The sequence below is a fragment of the Dermacentor albipictus genome, chromosome 2 (genome assembly GCF_038994185.2).
Source record: "Dermacentor albipictus isolate Rhodes 1998 colony chromosome 2, USDA_Dalb.pri_finalv2, whole genome shotgun sequence".
Classification (NCBI taxonomy): domain Eukaryota; kingdom Metazoa; phylum Arthropoda; class Arachnida; order Ixodida; family Ixodidae; genus Dermacentor; species Dermacentor albipictus.
The window spans coordinates 56,854,478-56,872,212 of NC_091822.1; the positions used below are offsets into that span (position 1 = coordinate 56,854,478).

General features: G+C 45.5%; 1 protein-coding gene across 1 annotated transcript in view; it reads right to left on the reverse strand.

Annotated features, from left to right (window-relative positions):
- LOC135901876 (neprilysin-1-like) overlaps positions 1–17,735 on the reverse strand; it is a 76,467-nt gene that overhangs the window by 48,060 nt on the left and 10,672 nt on the right. The window contains exons 5-7 of the mRNA XM_065431704.1: positions 17,226–17,264; positions 13,757–13,816; positions 2,502–2,681 (exon numbers count right to left, since the gene is read on the reverse strand). Coding sequence (XP_065287776.1) covers positions 2,502–2,681; positions 13,757–13,816; positions 17,226–17,264 — 279 coding nt within the window. The remainder of the gene's footprint in view (positions 1–2,501; positions 2,682–13,756; positions 13,817–17,225; positions 17,265–17,735) is intronic.

A 17,735-nucleotide genomic window follows, 5' to 3' on the forward strand; every position in this document is an offset into this window, starting at 1 on the left:
GCAGGCACATACATAAGGGACATGCACGCCCGCACACCTGCAAGAGCCTACAAGACGCATGCGCGTTGGAACATGTGCATGCCGACACATAAATCAGCACGCACATACGACCGCGCATACAATTACACACGGGCGTATAAACGGTACACGCAAGCACGCACCCAAACCAGCACACACAAACACGTACAGCCACAAAGACGTGGGCACACGCCCGCATGCACATCATGCATGCGGACACAAAGACACACAAAAACGTAAACACGCTGACGTACATGCGTGCACAAAACACACATGATCACACGCACGCTCGAACATACAAGCACACATGCAATCACGCTGCACAAAGGCACATGAAATCAGCTGGCCGACAACACGCTGAACAAAGGTGTCCGGCAATTAGCAAATCACTACACGACGGAGCCACAGAAAACCAACAAAGTGCTGGCGCTTTCGAAATACGGCGAGAACCGGGTGGAAGGTTGCCTCCACCCTGAACTGCGATGCTTGTATTGATGCAATAGCAGGTACCTATTGCCATCTCTCCATGAAAAGCCGAAAGTAGAGGACGTCAATAACGGCCTTCAAGCTTGCCAACGTGCTAAACACTCCTGTTCTTGAAGTCTCGGAGCCTATGTATCACTGCAGTTTCTGTCCAATAGGTGGCAATAGCAGCCGCTATTCTCGGGAAACGCCCTAACAAAGTAGGAAAAGGCATAACGGCGTGAACAACTGCCTAGTAGTTTTCATAAAACAAGCGTATCAGACATACGGGAAATGTACAATCGCCCAATTTTTTAACCTGAACGCGCGAGCATCGACCGGCCAGTCGATAAGCGCCGTATAAAGGAGTACAGTGGGGTCCGGTTGCCGGAACAGCCTGGCAGAGGGAAGCTGCATTGGACTGTGCATTGCGCGCACGCGCGTATTCTCGCACACTTCGCCGCTGTACTCCGTTATACGGCGCTTATCGACTGGCCGGTCGATGCTCGCGCGTTCAGGTTAAAAAATTGGGCGATTGTACATACAGTCTCAATGCACAAGATTACAGTTGTAGAAAGGGCTTATTTCTCGGAATAAACATTTGCCTTTATCGACTGGCGTTTCCAACATTAAAGCTATTTATAAAAGAAAAGCATCGCGGGTACGAAAAAGCCTCAAAACACGTGTCGAATGAATACTCATCAAAATGAAGGAAGCTAGCCAACTGCAGTGTCATCTGCAAACAGATTAGGCCACGTTTAGTACGTTAGCTTGCGTTGGAAACTGATGGCAAGCACTCAAAGCTTTATTTTATCCTTCGTCAGGTTTCTGAGCAATGCGACGGCAACAATTTTATTACAATATAGTTAACAGCACCTGGCTATTTCCGTTTGAGCGCTCGCCATTATGTGGAACACTTAAGAAAATTAACTTTGTCAGAATAGTTTCAGTAAATTTAAAACCCTTCCGGCGTTGGTGTGAGCAAAACTGTTTCCGCAATATAATGCGTAGATTGCTCATAATGTCCTGGGCACTTTGTCGTACTCATATATCTGAAAGCCAGCCATTAGTGGGTATAGAGAGATACTGAGACAGCCTAAGGTAAGGACTCAGATATGCATAGACAAATCCTAGTTTCATTGCAGCGTCTGGCGCACAAGACAGCACATGTTTAGAACAAGCTCGTCCTTCTTTAGAACGTGGCACATGTTTGTTTTGCTGCTGCACCCATACAAATGCTCCTTTCGTGTGTCTACAGTCATGGCACTTTCGACAACAAAACAAAAAGGAAAATGTGGGCTGTTTTTACCTGACGCTTTAGAAGGTGCCGACTATTACCCCTTTCAATTTGAATTCTATGCTGAGGCAAAGAACCGGTTCATGCGAGAGGCTGAGTGCGCCAGTCTGCCTCCCACAAATCCAGAGTTGTCATTGTTTACAAAATCGAATCAAAATCACGGACATCACATGGCCGTATGATCCTGAATTTCTACTTTGTGTTGCAGCAGCGCTTCTCTTATTGTGTGCATGAGCACTTCAGAGCGCTCCAACGTCCCTCTGCATACAGTGTAGAGACCTTACAAGACGTTTACTGTTCCGTGGATAGGTGCCATTTCTTTCATAAGTAACGCTCCGTAGATCTTGGCGCTTGAGCTACGGAAAGAAAGCAGTAAATAAAATGCGCGCTAGAGCGTGAAATGTAATGCATATTCCACATCCACATGCATGTCGAGAGCCCCGTATTTACAAAACCGCCCTTGTGCTAGAGCTGCTAGGCCAAATTCAAGCCGGTCTTGTCTCTGGACAAATCATGAATGAAAGCGACCGACGAACGGGGATGACTACAGAACAAGCACTTTTTGTTGATAGGACCACATAAACCGTCGAACGTACGTGCAAAGTAGTGCTCAAATGGTAAAGCTGCTAGTTCACGTGGGCGCACGAGACTTCCGCGCACGCATTGTCAGCACCGACTGCTGTGTTGTACCGCTGACTTTCGCGACCGTGCTGAGTGTGCATACCTTCGATGAAGGACATCATGCCGGCTTCCACGCGCTCCCTGATCTCGAGGCTGTACGAGGTGCGGGCGGCTCCTGCCACGACGGGGTTGTCGCTCAGCCAGCCCTGGCAGGTGTACGTGTAGAAGTCCTCGCAGGGGCCCACTTCGGAGCTCTTGTTCACCGACTGGGTGATGCGTTGCGCTGCGCAGCGAAAACGGGAGGCACACTTGGATTTTATTTTCACTGCCGGAGCTTGGTGAGGTGAGTTTGACCACCACAGTTTCCTGGACGCGTAGGTAACGATCAACTTTCACACCCCGCTCCGATATGAATGCGCCATGCGCTGTTGTGAATGAAAGTCGGGACCCTTTATGCAGTGGCAGGACACCACAGCCCGTCCGACATCGCGGCAGGAAAAAAGAAAATTGAGGAAGGCTTCACCACCACGCTGCAAATTATTAGGCCCTAGCCTGCCCCAAAAAAACAAGCTCTCGCTTTTTGGACAATCTAGCAAAGTAACCCAAGTTGCTTAGAAGTTTCAAGGTAATTTATATGACCACATGTAAGGATGGCGTCTGTCAGAAGAAAGACGCGTTAAATGACCTTGGCCATTTAAGACGTCCTGATACAGAGGCCGCGGCCCACCATCCCTCGTTTTGGCTGAGTAAAAGTGTTTTCTGCTCCTTATTTTACATAACTGTGGCATGCGGGTGGAAAGGCCTGGTAATGGCAGGCCGGGGCCCTAAAATACTTTTCTAAATATTCGCAGAATGGCCTCAATATTAGAGGACGCCGTCGCACAAATGTCATGCCGCAAATGAATTCATGTCGCAAGTGCTTCAAGTATAACTGCCTTTATCGCACCAAAAGGTGGCTTTTTCTCTCGTTTTTGTACCTGCGGGCGCACTGGACGCTAGCAAGGAAGAAGCCAAGAGGCCAACGAACCACTTCCAAGAGTTGCCGGAGTGTCGCCACAAAAGAGCTCATCGCATGAACCCGTGGCGACTACGGTACACTACAAAACGTTGAGCGCCGCTGCTGCCTGGGAGGCCACACGGAACAGACGCAGCAACGCGCAACTGTGGTGCGTTAGAGAGGGAGTGCAAAAACTCAATAATTTTTCCGTCCTTTTGAGGTCACGTACATATAAGTATTTCATTTATTTAACTGTTAACACTACCAATTATTTATTACTGAGAATATTTTCGCGATCACGCGATCAGCCAATAGCTGTTGGTGGGTCTAGCTGCTTGCGATGACGCCGCATGACCGCATTTCAGAAGCGACCGCGAGCGATTTTTCGTCATTTTCGATACCGGATCATAAATTCCCTGCCGCGTGCAGTGCCATAATATTCGGCTCACATGTTCACAGGAGCATTCGCGGTTCGAAAAGTGTTCTTTTTTAAGTTATCTTACGAATACTGCCGACCCTAATCGGGCCCAAACAGGAATGCTTACATCAATGCTAATAATGCTAATGAATGATAATCAATACAGAAAAAACAGGGATATCAGCATTTGCAATGTAGAATTATCAATAATAAATATGAAGTACGAACAACAGTTGTAGTTCGCGACTCAAACAACAAAGTATTGATATATCATTGACACACAACAGTTCGCTGGATTTAGCATTTTAGCTAATGTCAATACAAAGCACAAACGAGAATTTATTAATTTCCTTCATTGAGCGTAGTACAACATGAATCAAAAGAAAACAAAATCACAAGATGAACGAATGACAGTGTCGCACTAGCGTTAACTACTTCTTGTGGTAACTTATTAAATATTGAAATAGGATGAGGAAACATTGAATATTAATGTATGTTAAGGTAACTAGACGGTTGCCTAAATGTTTTTTGTGTTGTGTATGGTCAAAGCGCCTGGACGGCTAGGTTAGGTAACGTTCACGCGGTATTTTAAGGTGACCATGGTAAAGCTCGGGGAAGGCGGCAGATGGAAATTTAAGGCGATGAGCAAAACGAGAACACGGTGAAAGCAGGAACTCACGTTTCGACCAGTCCACTTGTCGAAACGTTGGCTCCTGCTTTCACCTTCTTCTCGTCTTGCTCATGGTAAAGCTGATAGACAAAATTTTAATCTGGGCACCATTCTACGATGATCAAGTTTTTTTATCTTTGCCCTATCGCGAAGGTTTAATACGCTCGATAAACACGACTAGGTAGAATAGGTAAACCTCAAGGCTATGTTCTGCACTCTTGCTATATTTTTTAAATAAACATTGCTGATACGGACTCCCCATTAGGGCTGCATATTCTACGTAATTATGGCCTGATGATAGCTTTGTATGCTGTTGACTTTTCAGCGGGTGACGCATGACGTAGTTTTCGTTTTAAAAATGCCAGCTTGTTCAGTGCGTTACTACAAAGGTTATTTATGTGGGTTTACGAACCTGTGTTACTCGTGAGTGAAACAACCAAATACTTCACCAGCAAGTTTTTTTCACATAAGAATTTCTAATGGTGTAAGAAAATGCTAAAGGGGCTTTTGTGTCACTAAACGTTATGCTCGCCATTTTCGAAGAATATTTACTCGTGCGCAAATAAAATAACAGAATCAGGGCCCCTTTAGCATCACAGAGCAGTAAGCTAATAGCGACAATAACTCGCACATTGTTCACTTGCTTACGATCCTCTTCTGATGCGCATTCCTGTGACAACTTTTAGGTGCTGTAGATGAGCTACGACGTGGCTTTTGGGGAAATTAAGATATTATGATAGCGAAAATTTGTTAATTAGTTAATTAGACTCCAGCACGACAGATTTGATAAGAGTGACACCTTAGCCGGAAAATTCGTTTATTTAGGAAGGGCTGCGCTTCTATGCCGTGAGAGAGACCATACAATAGCACGTATAAGTACAATAATAAAATTCCACAGCTAAAGGTGAATACTCGTGCTTGCTAAAGAGTATAAAAATTAAGGCTGTGGTGCCTGAGTGTCTGCCACACTATTTAGAGTTATTCTAAAATGATCTGCACTTTCTTGTGACTTCAGTGTTGAACGCGTTTGTGTTCAATAGGGTTTGTTGGTATCACGTCACCTTGCATGGTATCATCATCATCATTATAATCATCCTCCTATTTTATGTTCACTGCAGGATGGAGGCCTCTCCCTGCGATCTCCAATTACCCCTGTCCTGCGCCAAGCAATTCCAACTCGCGCACGCGAATTTCCTAATTTCATCGCACCACTTCGTCGTCTGCAGTCTTCGTCTGCCCTTCCCTTCTCTTGGCACCCATTCTGTAACCATAATAGTCCACCAGTTATCTAACCCACGCACTACATTACCTGCTCAGCTCTAGTTTTTTCTCTTAATGTCAATTAGAATATCGGCTATATCCGTTTGCTCTCTGATCCAAACCACCCCTTTCTGTCCCTTAACGTTATGCCTAGCATTCTTCATTCCATCGCTCTTTGCGCGGTACTTAAATTGTTCTCAAGCTTCTTTGTCAGTCTCCAAGTTTCTGCCCCATATGTTAGCACCGGTAAAATACACTGATTGTACACCTTTCTTTTCATGATAATGGGAAGCATGCAGTCAGGAGCTGACGATGTCTGCCGTACGTGCTCCAACCCATGCTTATACTTCTGTAAATTTCCTTCTCATGATAAGGTTTTCCTGTGTGTAATTGATCTAGGTAACCATACTCCTTCACAGACTCTGGAGGCTGACTGGCGATCCTGAACTCTTGTTCTGTTGCCCGGCTATTTATAATGATCTTCTTTGTCTTCTGCATATTCATCTTCAACCACACTCTTACACTTTCTCTGTTAAGGTCTTCAACCATTTGTTTTAGCTCGTCTCCAGTGTTGCTGAACAGGACAATGCCATCTGCAAACCGAAGGTTGCTGAGATATTCGCCGTTGAGCCTTACTCCTAAGCTTTCCCAGTTTAATAGCTTGAATACTTCTTCCAAGCACACAGTGATTGTGTCTCCTCGCTTGATCCTTTTCTTTATAGGTTATCTTCCTACTTTTGTTGTAGAGAATGAAGATAGCTGTGGAGTCTCTGTAGATATTTTGCAAGAGACTTAGGTAAGCGGCCTGTACTCTTTGATTACATAATGCCTCTATGACTGCCTGTATCTCTACTGAATCAAATGCCTTTTTACAATCGATGAGAGCCATATAGAGAGGCTGATTGTACTCTGCGGATTTATGCATTACATGATTAATGACATGGATGTGATCCATTGCAGGGTATCCCTTCCTGAAGCCAGCCTGTTGAATTAAAAATGGTTGATTTAAGTCCAGTGTTCCCCTTATTCTATTGGAAGTTATCTTGGTGCGTATTTTATAGAATATTGTGAGTAAGCTAATGGGCCTATACACTTTTCAATTTTGTAACGTCTAACTTTTTGTGGATTAGTACAACGTTTTCATCCTTCCAGCTCTCTGGGAATTGGAGCTGGGAGCCTTAATGTCGGCAAACAGTTCGTATAATACTGATGCTATACATCATCAATACAGCTACACTGCTCACACAAGCAATAACTGAATGCTGAGCTAAGAGGTAGGGATTTTTCTTACTTAACGTTAGGCGTGCAAACACGGTATCCAGAAGAAACAAACATGAAGGCAACTACACAATTTTGCTAAAGTTGTCGCCACAGATCATTTCTTTTTTTTAGAAGTATACGAATGGCCAAGGAATTCAGGTACAGTGTGATTAAGTTTCCCTACCATTTCTCCGGAGGCAACCACCGAAGAGAGAATATATGCATTCCTGGACAGGCAAGTAACCTAAGCAAAAATTATGACCTTAACTGACAATCAGGACAACAAGTTTAGAAGCCTCACACGCTCACCACAATATAGAGTTCACTTAACATCACTTCACTTTCGAAAACTCTTATCAGAATATTTCAATTTCTTTTCTCGTTCTTATGCCCAATATTATTTATGACGCAAGAAACAAGACTCGAGCAAAAAAAGAATACACGTGGCTGTGCTTCAGATAAGAATATTAGCATTTACCACTACTACTGGCTGTCTGACCATTTAGCAAGCTGCTGTTGCAAATACTGCATGAGAAAGGTCTTCTCCACGATTTAGTTCAGGTAAGGATCTATGTCGCAGGTGAATTTACAGGGGAAGAAAATGTCTAGCACCACCGTCTATCAAGTACGCCAAAAGCTTTTGTTTTATTTTTGTTTTTGTTATACTATCACTTTTTATTTATTTTATATTTTATTTTATTACACGAATGTTTATTTACTCACTGAGACTTTACGCTTGGGGTTAAGTGCACAGGACATAAAATAATTTGCAATCCATCTAAGTTTCAATTCTCGGCATAAATCATGTGGAAAGTGCTTATTTTGCTAAATTTACCGTTCACGCCACTTCATCGTCGCCCATATCATGCAAGCCACCCCAAAGCTTTTAGTTCCCTAGCGAACGTCCATTTCGGTCATCCTTCGTCGTTCAAATATGCCATTGGGCGGACGTTCCACTCGACGTCGAGCTGGATTACAATGCGGCCACCTCCAGGAACTCATTCAAAATATTTGATTTGCCACTTTTGTCCAAACCTTATGTAATACCCCCTTTGAGGTACTAAAAATTAATGAATAAAAAATCACAGTAATTGACTTAATTCTGAGGTTCTACGTGCCGAAACCACTATATAGTTATCAGGCACGCGTTAGTGGAGGACTCCTAGTTATTATTGATGGGTTGAGCTTTCAACCGTGCAAGCTAATAAAGTTACTGCAAAATATAATAAACATCCGAGAAGACAGTATACGCCTGCAATCTACGTCGCAATGGATATACCCTACAACCCTATAGGAACACTTCAGCGTTATCAGTCAATAATTTCGAAAAATTCGGCTTATCTTCTTTTGTCTTTCACAAAAAGCCAAAAATTCATTTCTTTGTGTTTTGCTGAATATATTTTTTATGAACTTTCCCCGGGCTTTTATTGGTGGACAATCCTTTGCGGCGAGCCGACCACCCCCTCTTTTCTCTGTATATCTCATTCACAAAATGTTTACATTACTGCGTACTTAATGACTGCACATCGACGCTCATCGACGCTGTAGTCATCGACGCTGTAGTTGCATCCACTGCCCAGAATAAGGAAAAAAGCTTTTCTAGAAGTAGCGTATATCATGGGCAGGGCGGCGTTCGGCGCGATCTGACTGCGCGGGAATTAAAACCCTACCTGCGGAGCAACAAAACTAAATAAGAGAATCATCTCACCCGCGCCAACGCAACGGAGCCACTACTTCCACGTCGCGCATATGGCAAGGGGAAATCGGTTTCGATTACCGTGCACTAGATGGCACGAAGGTAGCGTCTGTCCTAAAGCCCCTCGATCTCCCAAAGTAGCGCCATTCACTTCTCTCCTCCTCCGCTCGGCGCGGCCTCGACGGTGGCGCCGCCGGCAGTGGGCCTGCCGTAGCAGACGACGGCTAACACGCTACGGGATGAAATCCGCGGAAAAGTTCGTTCGAGTCCTGCGGAGCAGTTTTTTCAATCTAGATCTTGCTTTGTCAGTCGGTAACTGGCCTTAAGAATGTCGTGTCGGATTTGCGGAAGAAATAGAGAAAAGCACCATTATTCAAGGCGTATTTAAGGCGTAAAGCGCGCGCACGTTGAAAGTTCGTGTTGCTGAAACACGACACAAGCACGCGGTGTGCTCAGACACGCGAGTAATTACCAGAGTTTCAGGTTTTGACAGCGCGAAAGTATGTGCACGTGGTTTCGTAGGTTAATTTACGTACCTGCAGGATGCTTTTGTTCGGCCGGCGCGTGAGAGATTCCGACTGTCTGCGGTCAGCAATGCCTGGCAGCAGGGCCGTTTCTGTTCCGCGCCTTTTACAGATGTACGTAGCTCATGCACAGGTTGTGGTGGCCATGAGCAACGTTTTCACACATAGGCGGTATAGATAATTTTAACAACTTACCAGCATATGAAATCGTTGTTTATTTATTACAGTGCAAATGGTTAGAATTTGATAGAAAAGAAAGAAGGAACTTGATGGGACAACTGGAAAGAGGTTCAGAAAATAATTATCCCCCTCCCTCATTGGCACCAGCAACACTTTTGTTGAAGTGCTAATTTTATCTCTGTATACTACGTGCGTCTGTATTCTTTTGCGTTGTAAGTTTTCACAAGGAAGCAGTGTTGCGTTAACTGGAACAGTCAAGGCACACAAGACAGAAGAAAAGTTGATTCTTGGGTTTTACATCCCAACACCGCGATCTCATAAGGCACGCCATAATGGGGGCTCTGGATTAATTTTTTTTGCAGCTGGGATTCTTTAACGCACCCCCAATGCACTGGACACGGGCCCGTTTTGACACGGGCGTCAAAAGAAGAGGTTGGAGGAGCCGTGTCACTTAACAAAGCCGCGCGTTCTTTGCCACTTGCTCGAAGTCAGCCCGCCCGATCTTGTGAATCCACACTTTTCTTCGTTTTGCGTTGCGCCCGGCGGATGGTAAAACAAAAAGCTTTTTGCCGTCACTGGGTCTGTTGTGGCAACCGTAGGCGCAGCAGCACGGCATCGCAATTAAGCACTCGGCCCTAACACATTGTATAAAACTACCGCGCTCCTTCAAACCGCCTGCCGTACTTCGTCGCGGAGGCCCAAAAATGGGGGTCGCAGGCCCAAGATTGGGGGTCGCAGCGCGCTGGAAAGAAAAGATATACAAAAGCGCGGCGCCTGCTCTGCGTCGGAAAGAAAAAAATATACAAAAGCGCGGGGCCCGCTTTCACGTGACACAGATTGGCCAATGGGGGAGCGGAGAAGGCTGGGGCGACAGGAGGAGTGGAGGAGGAAGCGCCTGGGTGAGCGGGGTGGCGGAAAGATCTAAGAATGGCGCTACTTTTGGAAAATTGAGGGGCTTTAGTCTGTCCTCGCCCGCGGTCGTGCCCGCGGTGCAGCTCAACATGTGGAACGCATCCACGAAACAAGATGAGCGCACCGCCGCACGTCCTCAGCTCACCTAGTCAATTGCTCACGCCCAGTTGTGCATCGAAGTAACGGAGCTAGTTAGTTTGGGCCGTGCTCGCGACGCAGTGCTTTCGACGCGCTTCGGCATGCAGCTGAGGCTTTGGGCCTCCTAGATTGTGCCGCCCAGCTGGTAATCTCGAAGACATGACTGAAGTTGACAACGTTTTCAGCTACCGGCGAAAGATGGCGCGTCGGGCACGTCAGTTTGCAGATTGCGCAGCGGGGCCTAATCGTGACAATAGACAGTTTTAGTTTAACGTGGCCGTAATAGCGGGGTTAAGGGAAATTGCGTTGCCGTTCCACAAGCGAACTTTGCAGAATGCTAGTTTTAGTGCGGCGTGATGGCGGAGTTTACGTGCGGGACGCAATCCCATTGCGCTTTGTATTTCGCATGCGCAGTGCCTCTAAGTGATTCTATCGCGTTGTGCGTCCGCAAAATGCGAGAGGCAGTGCAATGGAAGCCAGGCGCATCGCATTTGTACTTTCCACGTCCACCGATCTGCAGCGAAGGCCATATGACGTCATCGCACCTAACTCCCACTTTCACTGATAGGTGGCGCTGGCATCTCGAAGATTTATCTTGTCAAGCTTAGACGCGCTTGAAACGAGAAGTGATCTCGAAATCTACGCAAAGTTAGTTATACTACTCTGTCGTCGAAGCAGCCTGAGACTAAGCGAAAGCTGTTTACACAGTCATTTGCTACGAACGCAGTGAATTCTACAAAAACAACGCCAAATTCTGTTCGAAGTAGGCGGCTGGGAGCGCCGCCATATTTTACGTAAAGTAGGTAAACCGCGCAAAAACGGTAACGCTTTTCACAATTTTCTACAAACGTACTGAGTCGTTAGAGTAGGTCCTTCTGATCATTAATTGACACATCTAGGTGCCCCGCGTAAAGCGTGTAATTTATTATAAGGTTTTCAAAATGCCCATCGCTGCCGATCGCAGCACACTGCTCGGCGGAATTTTAAGCCACCCCTACCCATATGACCGAAATCACCCATACGACGTCAATGGGACGAGCTATCCGATTGGCTGACAAGGGCGCGTGATCGATAATTTTTCCAACTTTATGGTAAACAAATGATCTTCGTAATAGTTGGAATGTTAGTTAATTTGTTTTTATGAAAAGAAAGTAACATAATCAGAATGCACAAGAATAATGTTTCATTACACTTAAGCACTTCTGGCACACAGCAAGCGTCGTCTGCTTGTGTTACAACGTACTCCATTTTGACGAGAGCTCCGCGGTCAGAGTCGGTCTCAGTCTTTTCGCGAGCACTATGATTCGACTTTGTTGCCTTGTGGACTGCAGACCTAACGACTGGCAACATGTCAAGCTGCGACATCGTGTCCCTCTGCAAGGCAGCGTACGAGTGAACTGGCTGCTGCACATAGGACTGCCGCTATCCAATCGGCACCAGGATTTGCGCGTTTGTGGCCGTCACTTTACACCGGAAGATTACTAACGCAATAGCGTTTCGCGAGTCCGGTATTAGGGCAAACGCAAGCGCAAGGGGACAGAGTCTGGCCGCTTAGCTCTGCCGTAACGGGATGAGCCATGAGATGAGCAGAAGGGCAAATGTGAATGGTCTTCGCGGTGCAGCCACCTGGTGGCACAAAGCTTAACCATACACAGTAGCAGCAACGAAATGTATTCTTCTTTGCTGCTGGCGTGTATTTTTCGCAGGAGTGTAATCATGAACATGTTGTTTTTATCAATGTTTAAAATGTTTTACACTTGGTTAGAGCAATATTAGCGCTTTGTTTGGCTAGTTGAGCGCTGCGCCAAGAAGTGTATGGACCGTGCAGACCAATCAGGCCGCTCACGTACGTCTACGCTAAAGTTCCTTCATCAGCTTGAGTTTATGCCTCCAGTCATTTGCCGAAATGACCTGCTTGCCTGTGGTTAACGGAATACAAGACACGTTCGGCGCTACGACAGAATGGTCGCAACGCACGCCGCTTGGATAGCTCTCGCTTGGGGTCGACGGCCAAGCGGCTGGCGGAGAGGTCTCGCGCGGGCGGGGGCGGGCTCCAAAACAACCGGAAGTGGACGATGTGACGTCGAATCGTGACGCTGAACCAGTGAAGGCGGAGCTTAGACCCGCTCGAACGGCGAACGAGTTGAGGAGGAAAAGCATGGCTAGGGAGGAGGGTAACTTTTACTGGCTTGTAGCTCCATTAATACCTAACGCTTCACTTAAATTGTGGTGCGAATGTTCTACTTAAGCTGTACCCTACGCGACCACAAAATTTGTCCGAACCGTATCAGGGGCCCTTTAAATATGAGAAATAGAGTGCGTACGCTAAACGGTATGGGTTGTTTGGCGTTCTGCGCATGCGCATGCTCCGCAATTCCAGCATGCGTAAAATGCGGCCTTATTCATTATTCTTTATTATAATATGTAGAAACCCCGAGAAAAATACATAGCAAAAAAAAAGCAGATGGATACGTCCCCACATCGCCACCTTGCCAACTTGCCCATTTCATCTATCGCATTGACCGAAGCGCAAACACTGCAAGGGAACGGGCCAAGGCTTCTCCAACACCTCTGTGTGCCCGCGTTTACTTTTCGTCACAGCAACAAAAAATTCACCCGAGCAGGAAAAAAAAAAGCCTAAATATTTCTTGAGCGGAAAATGGGCCAGTGAGCCGGACATCACCAGGATTCTTACATCACAATATATGTACTACACTCATAGCTGTGCGCCTCAGACTGCCCTTCTAAGTGTATGGTGAGTTTCGTTGAATTTAACCCATAACAATTATTACCAAGTTCTCGGGAAATTAAGTGGCATTTGTGCCATTTATTTCTAATTTATTATAATTTATTTGTAGTATAGGCCTTATAGGTGTACGATACCACCGATATACTATTCATCGAAACCCGCGACGAAGCGTGCCAACGCCGATCAGCTAACAAACGCTGTTACGTAACAAAGGGCATGCGAACACTAGCCTTGTTTTTCCTGCAATTTCAAAGCGTACATTATGGACAGCATCGTATTTTTAAAAGAACGAAGCGTTTCCGTGCCTCTGGACGTCTCAGTTAATGTATGTATGGTGGACATTGCAAACAATGAAGGAGAACCTCCTTGAGCAGTGTAAAGCAATATCTGGTAAGCTCGGCAAGGACTTCGTAGCTTTGGGCTTTACATAGCTTCATATTGCGAAAGAAAAGCAAATCGATGTCACGCCATCTGACGTCGGCGGAACATTTCATGTATCTATACTATACGTCGAAGGTTTTCATTTTCATTACAGTTTTATTTTTTATCCTTACCTTCTCGGACGCAAGCATTAGACGAGCAGGAAAATGCACTCCTGTGTCGTTGAATGTGTTCTGCAAGGAAAACATGGTATTAACGTTACTTTATGACCTAAGTTAAGAACTAGCGTACCACGTCTTTAAGAATACAACGGTTAATTTTAAGGTAGTGGGCGGATTCAAAACAGCATCACATTAATTCCTCAAGCACAGCAGATACAGGCGCGTTAGAGCTGCTTTATGAATGATAGGGGCACCGAGGGATTACTTGTGAGCGTTAGCACTCACCGGCGCGGCGCCAGTGCCATCTCGGAGGACTTCGTGGGCGCACCGCTAGGACGCTCAGCTGGCCAGAGGCAGGCGCCAGAGAGGAGGCCAGGTGCAGTACGCGCCTCACACATGACGCGTTTTGGCAATGGAAATACGGCGTGTCACTACATTGCGTGAATGCCGATCGCATTAGCGTTGACAGCCATCGTGGAATGAGCAATGCCTCATTTTTTTTTGCGCAGGTGTATTTTGGTACGTGCTCTGTCACTGTGCTGGAAGACATGGGACAATTGTAGTTCAAGTTATCCAGGAAAATACAAGCGTATCTTGCAAAAAGTGGTTGGCCGAGTGGGCAATCTTTTGCGTGTAAGAAATGTCATTCGCTGGCTCCTGGCCAATATTTAGGCTTAGGCGAATTTCTAATTTGTAGATGTGAGTACTACAATTCCGTCATTATATTATGTATTTAGCTCACTCGCCGATCACAATATATGGCTTTGTTCACCACTCGTTTCTCAGAACGAAATGCCATTTTCAGTTTTTTCCTCGTATGCTTTTTTCGTATTCTTCGTAATAAAATGGTAGTTGAGTGGAATGAGAGATGAAACAGAAGACAGAGAAGTTACAAACATTGATTGCTGGCTGAATCGTTGATGTTGATGGCTTTTGTCTTTTGGACGCGTTCTTTCTTCTTTTTTATCTTCATTCTACTGGTGCGGTATAACGTAAAACTATTACAAAGTTTTCTATTCAAATTCTGCAATCAGCCCTCGGTGATTGCATGGTCAAAAACCTTTTTCGACCACCCCCAGTTCACCTGTCGGTCACGCGACGTCACGAAAACCGCGATAGCTCCCCATCCAATATGAAATGTACACACTTATTATGCATGATTTGACCAAACAAAAGAAAAAAAATAGTTATATCTGATTCAACGCCTTTTTGTCGTTAACCGTCAGCTATTGGTCAAAAGTTTTCGGGCTGCACCCACTTCCCCTGCCTCTCACGTGAGGTCACAAAACCACAAAAACTCAACGCGTCAAAGTGACGTGTATGCGTTAAAGATGCATTAATATCCGAACAAAACTCAATTTTCTTTTGAATAGCCGCAGGCTGCCCCGTTCCGAAAAGAATAAGAGATGGCTGCCGCCGATCGCTCAGGCACTGGCTACTCGCACCTGCCGGAGAGCATGGATTTATTTGCGTGTAATAAAACTTTTTGCGTGGCCATGTAACGTCTTCGAGCACTTTGGGCACATTTACAATCTCGTTCTGCCACCTCCTTTTTGCTAAGGATCCATTTCAGCGTCATTCTTTAGCTTCCATTGCATGCCGCCGCGGTTGTCGGCCAGCACCGCAAGCTAAGTAAGGGAAAGCGGACCAATCGCAGACGTCTGCGCCACCTTTTTCATCCGGTTATCGATTTTCAGTGCAGTGGCTCGGACCCGTCGAATCCCTCTCCACTTCAGCGTGCTCCTCGCCTCTTGTGAGCCAATTAGAAAAGACAAGCCGCTCAGTGTAGGCAAGGTTCTTCGTCTTTCAATTAAACAAAAGTGACCTCCTACGAACGGGGAGAGCGTTTCAATGGTCTGTTCAGACAACCCTGCGGGGGACCGCCCGATGCTTGCGTCGGCCGTTACGTAAATTTGACGTCAGCAGATTGGAAAAAAGACATATTGGAATAGTTTTACGTTATAGGGCCCCTGCTTTCTGTATGGGAAATTTGCTATGTATGACGTCATCTTATTTACCCGACTTTCGAAAAACTTCCGCTAGAGTCAGCAGTATATTCTAATCTGGATATACCACTGGAAGTCAGCATATCTACTAGAGAATAAGCACAATAATAAATAAAGGACATTTATGACCACTTGAAGGGCACTGCTCTAAGAAGAAGCAACCAGGAGTGATGATTGCAATTACTTGTAGCTGCGTGCGCTGGCTATTTGTGGTGGTGCTTGATGGGGTCTCATGTATATGAAAGGTAGGGCGGGCGCACTAATAAAGCGAAAACCGTAGCAGATTGACCTCGGCCTTGAAGCTGCTTCTCGCGTTTGCTGAAACTAACATAGATATGGCCTCTTCTCGCCGTTATAAGACGCTGATAGGCCAGGCGGATCAAGAAAGCACGTTTTAGTTAAAAAATTGCAAGGGTCTACGTAACTAATTACATAAAAAAAGTGATTTCCTTGAATTTCATATTTTATTGATTTGTAATTATTGCATTATTTTCTTACTTGGTAACGCTCACTGTATTTCAATTAGATTTTCAGCAACTTATTGTATGTTCCCGGTCACATCATTGGCGGGAGAAGCCGTACCAGGCGACGCAGCTTTGAGCGCATGAATTTGGCGGGAACTGCAGCAAAATGCCGGCGGTTGTTCCACGCAGTAGCCTTGTGGGTGCATATGGTCACATAGGCAAATGCGGGGGCTCAGTATTCATTTCCTCAACTGAGGCTCCACCACAGGTTGTCCGACTAATTGGAGCGGCGACGCTACGTCTGCATAGCGATGGTCAACTCGGAAGTTAATGGCAGGAAATTACGTACGGACAATTTTAACTACTATTCATTGGGCCTACCGGGAACGCCTTCTCTAATCCGCACCAACAACAGCAACAAAATATAATGTCCTGAGCTTCATCAAGGACCAAGACACGATGTGCCATTAGGTAAACACTATTCCTTGCGCAACGTCTTCGTAAGGTACAAGACTGCCGTTATCTCCAGAGACCGCGTCGAGCGAATTTCGGTGACTATGCTGCTGTCTTAACAAGAAAATGATGGAAGATGACGGACAAGAATGCTTTACAGATATCTTTAGTAAATATAAACAAGGTGTGAAGGGCTCGAGAGGACGCAGAGAAAGCTCCCGACAAGTTAGATTAATTTACTGCATCTGAGCGATGTAGGTAAAAGTTGCTAGAAAGTATAAGGTAGAAGTAATCAATTACTCTTTAGTAATTACTCAGTTTCTTAGGCGTGCGGCAGTATGTGATGGTCGTAATGAATAGCATTATCGAATGAAGTAACTGTAATTTTAATGTGATAGTTTCTTTTTCTGTGACGCGCACAAGCGTGCAGGGCAGTTTAGCAAAGTAGGACATCGCTTTCTGGGTGTAATAGCAAGCACAAGCGTTATTAATTCTGAAATTAGTAGTGGCATGGCTAGCAGACCTATGCTGTAAAAAAGGAAGTACGTTTTTCCTTACCCGGCTTGTCATCATCCACGAGCTGCGATGTTTTCGAAACTGAAAGTAAAAAAAAAAAGTTTACGCACGTATGAGCATGCGGGAACCGAATCTGCCTATGTCGGCACGAATGAGATAACAAAAAAAAGGCAGCAGAGATGTGTGAAGTTACAGAATCACAGCCCAATTCCCGGTGAAGGCGTTTCTTCTGAGCAGTTACAACATAAATTGCTCTTGTCTGTTATCAAACCGCATGCTTTAAAACATTGCCTTTATAACTCACCTGTTATAAACCATGCCTGCAGAGAACGCCTGATTGCCAGGACTTGTTAACGTACTTTTTTTAACGAAAGTACTAGTGAATTCATACATATCTGCATCCGAAGAGCATTGGCCATCTTGTTCCCCTAAGCCTACCATTTTGGATCGATTGGATCTCAGTGGCTTTCATATTTCTGTGACGCCAACATGCTAAATTCTGCGTTGTTGCTAGTACGGACTTACGATGCTGCAGATCGCATGCATATCTAA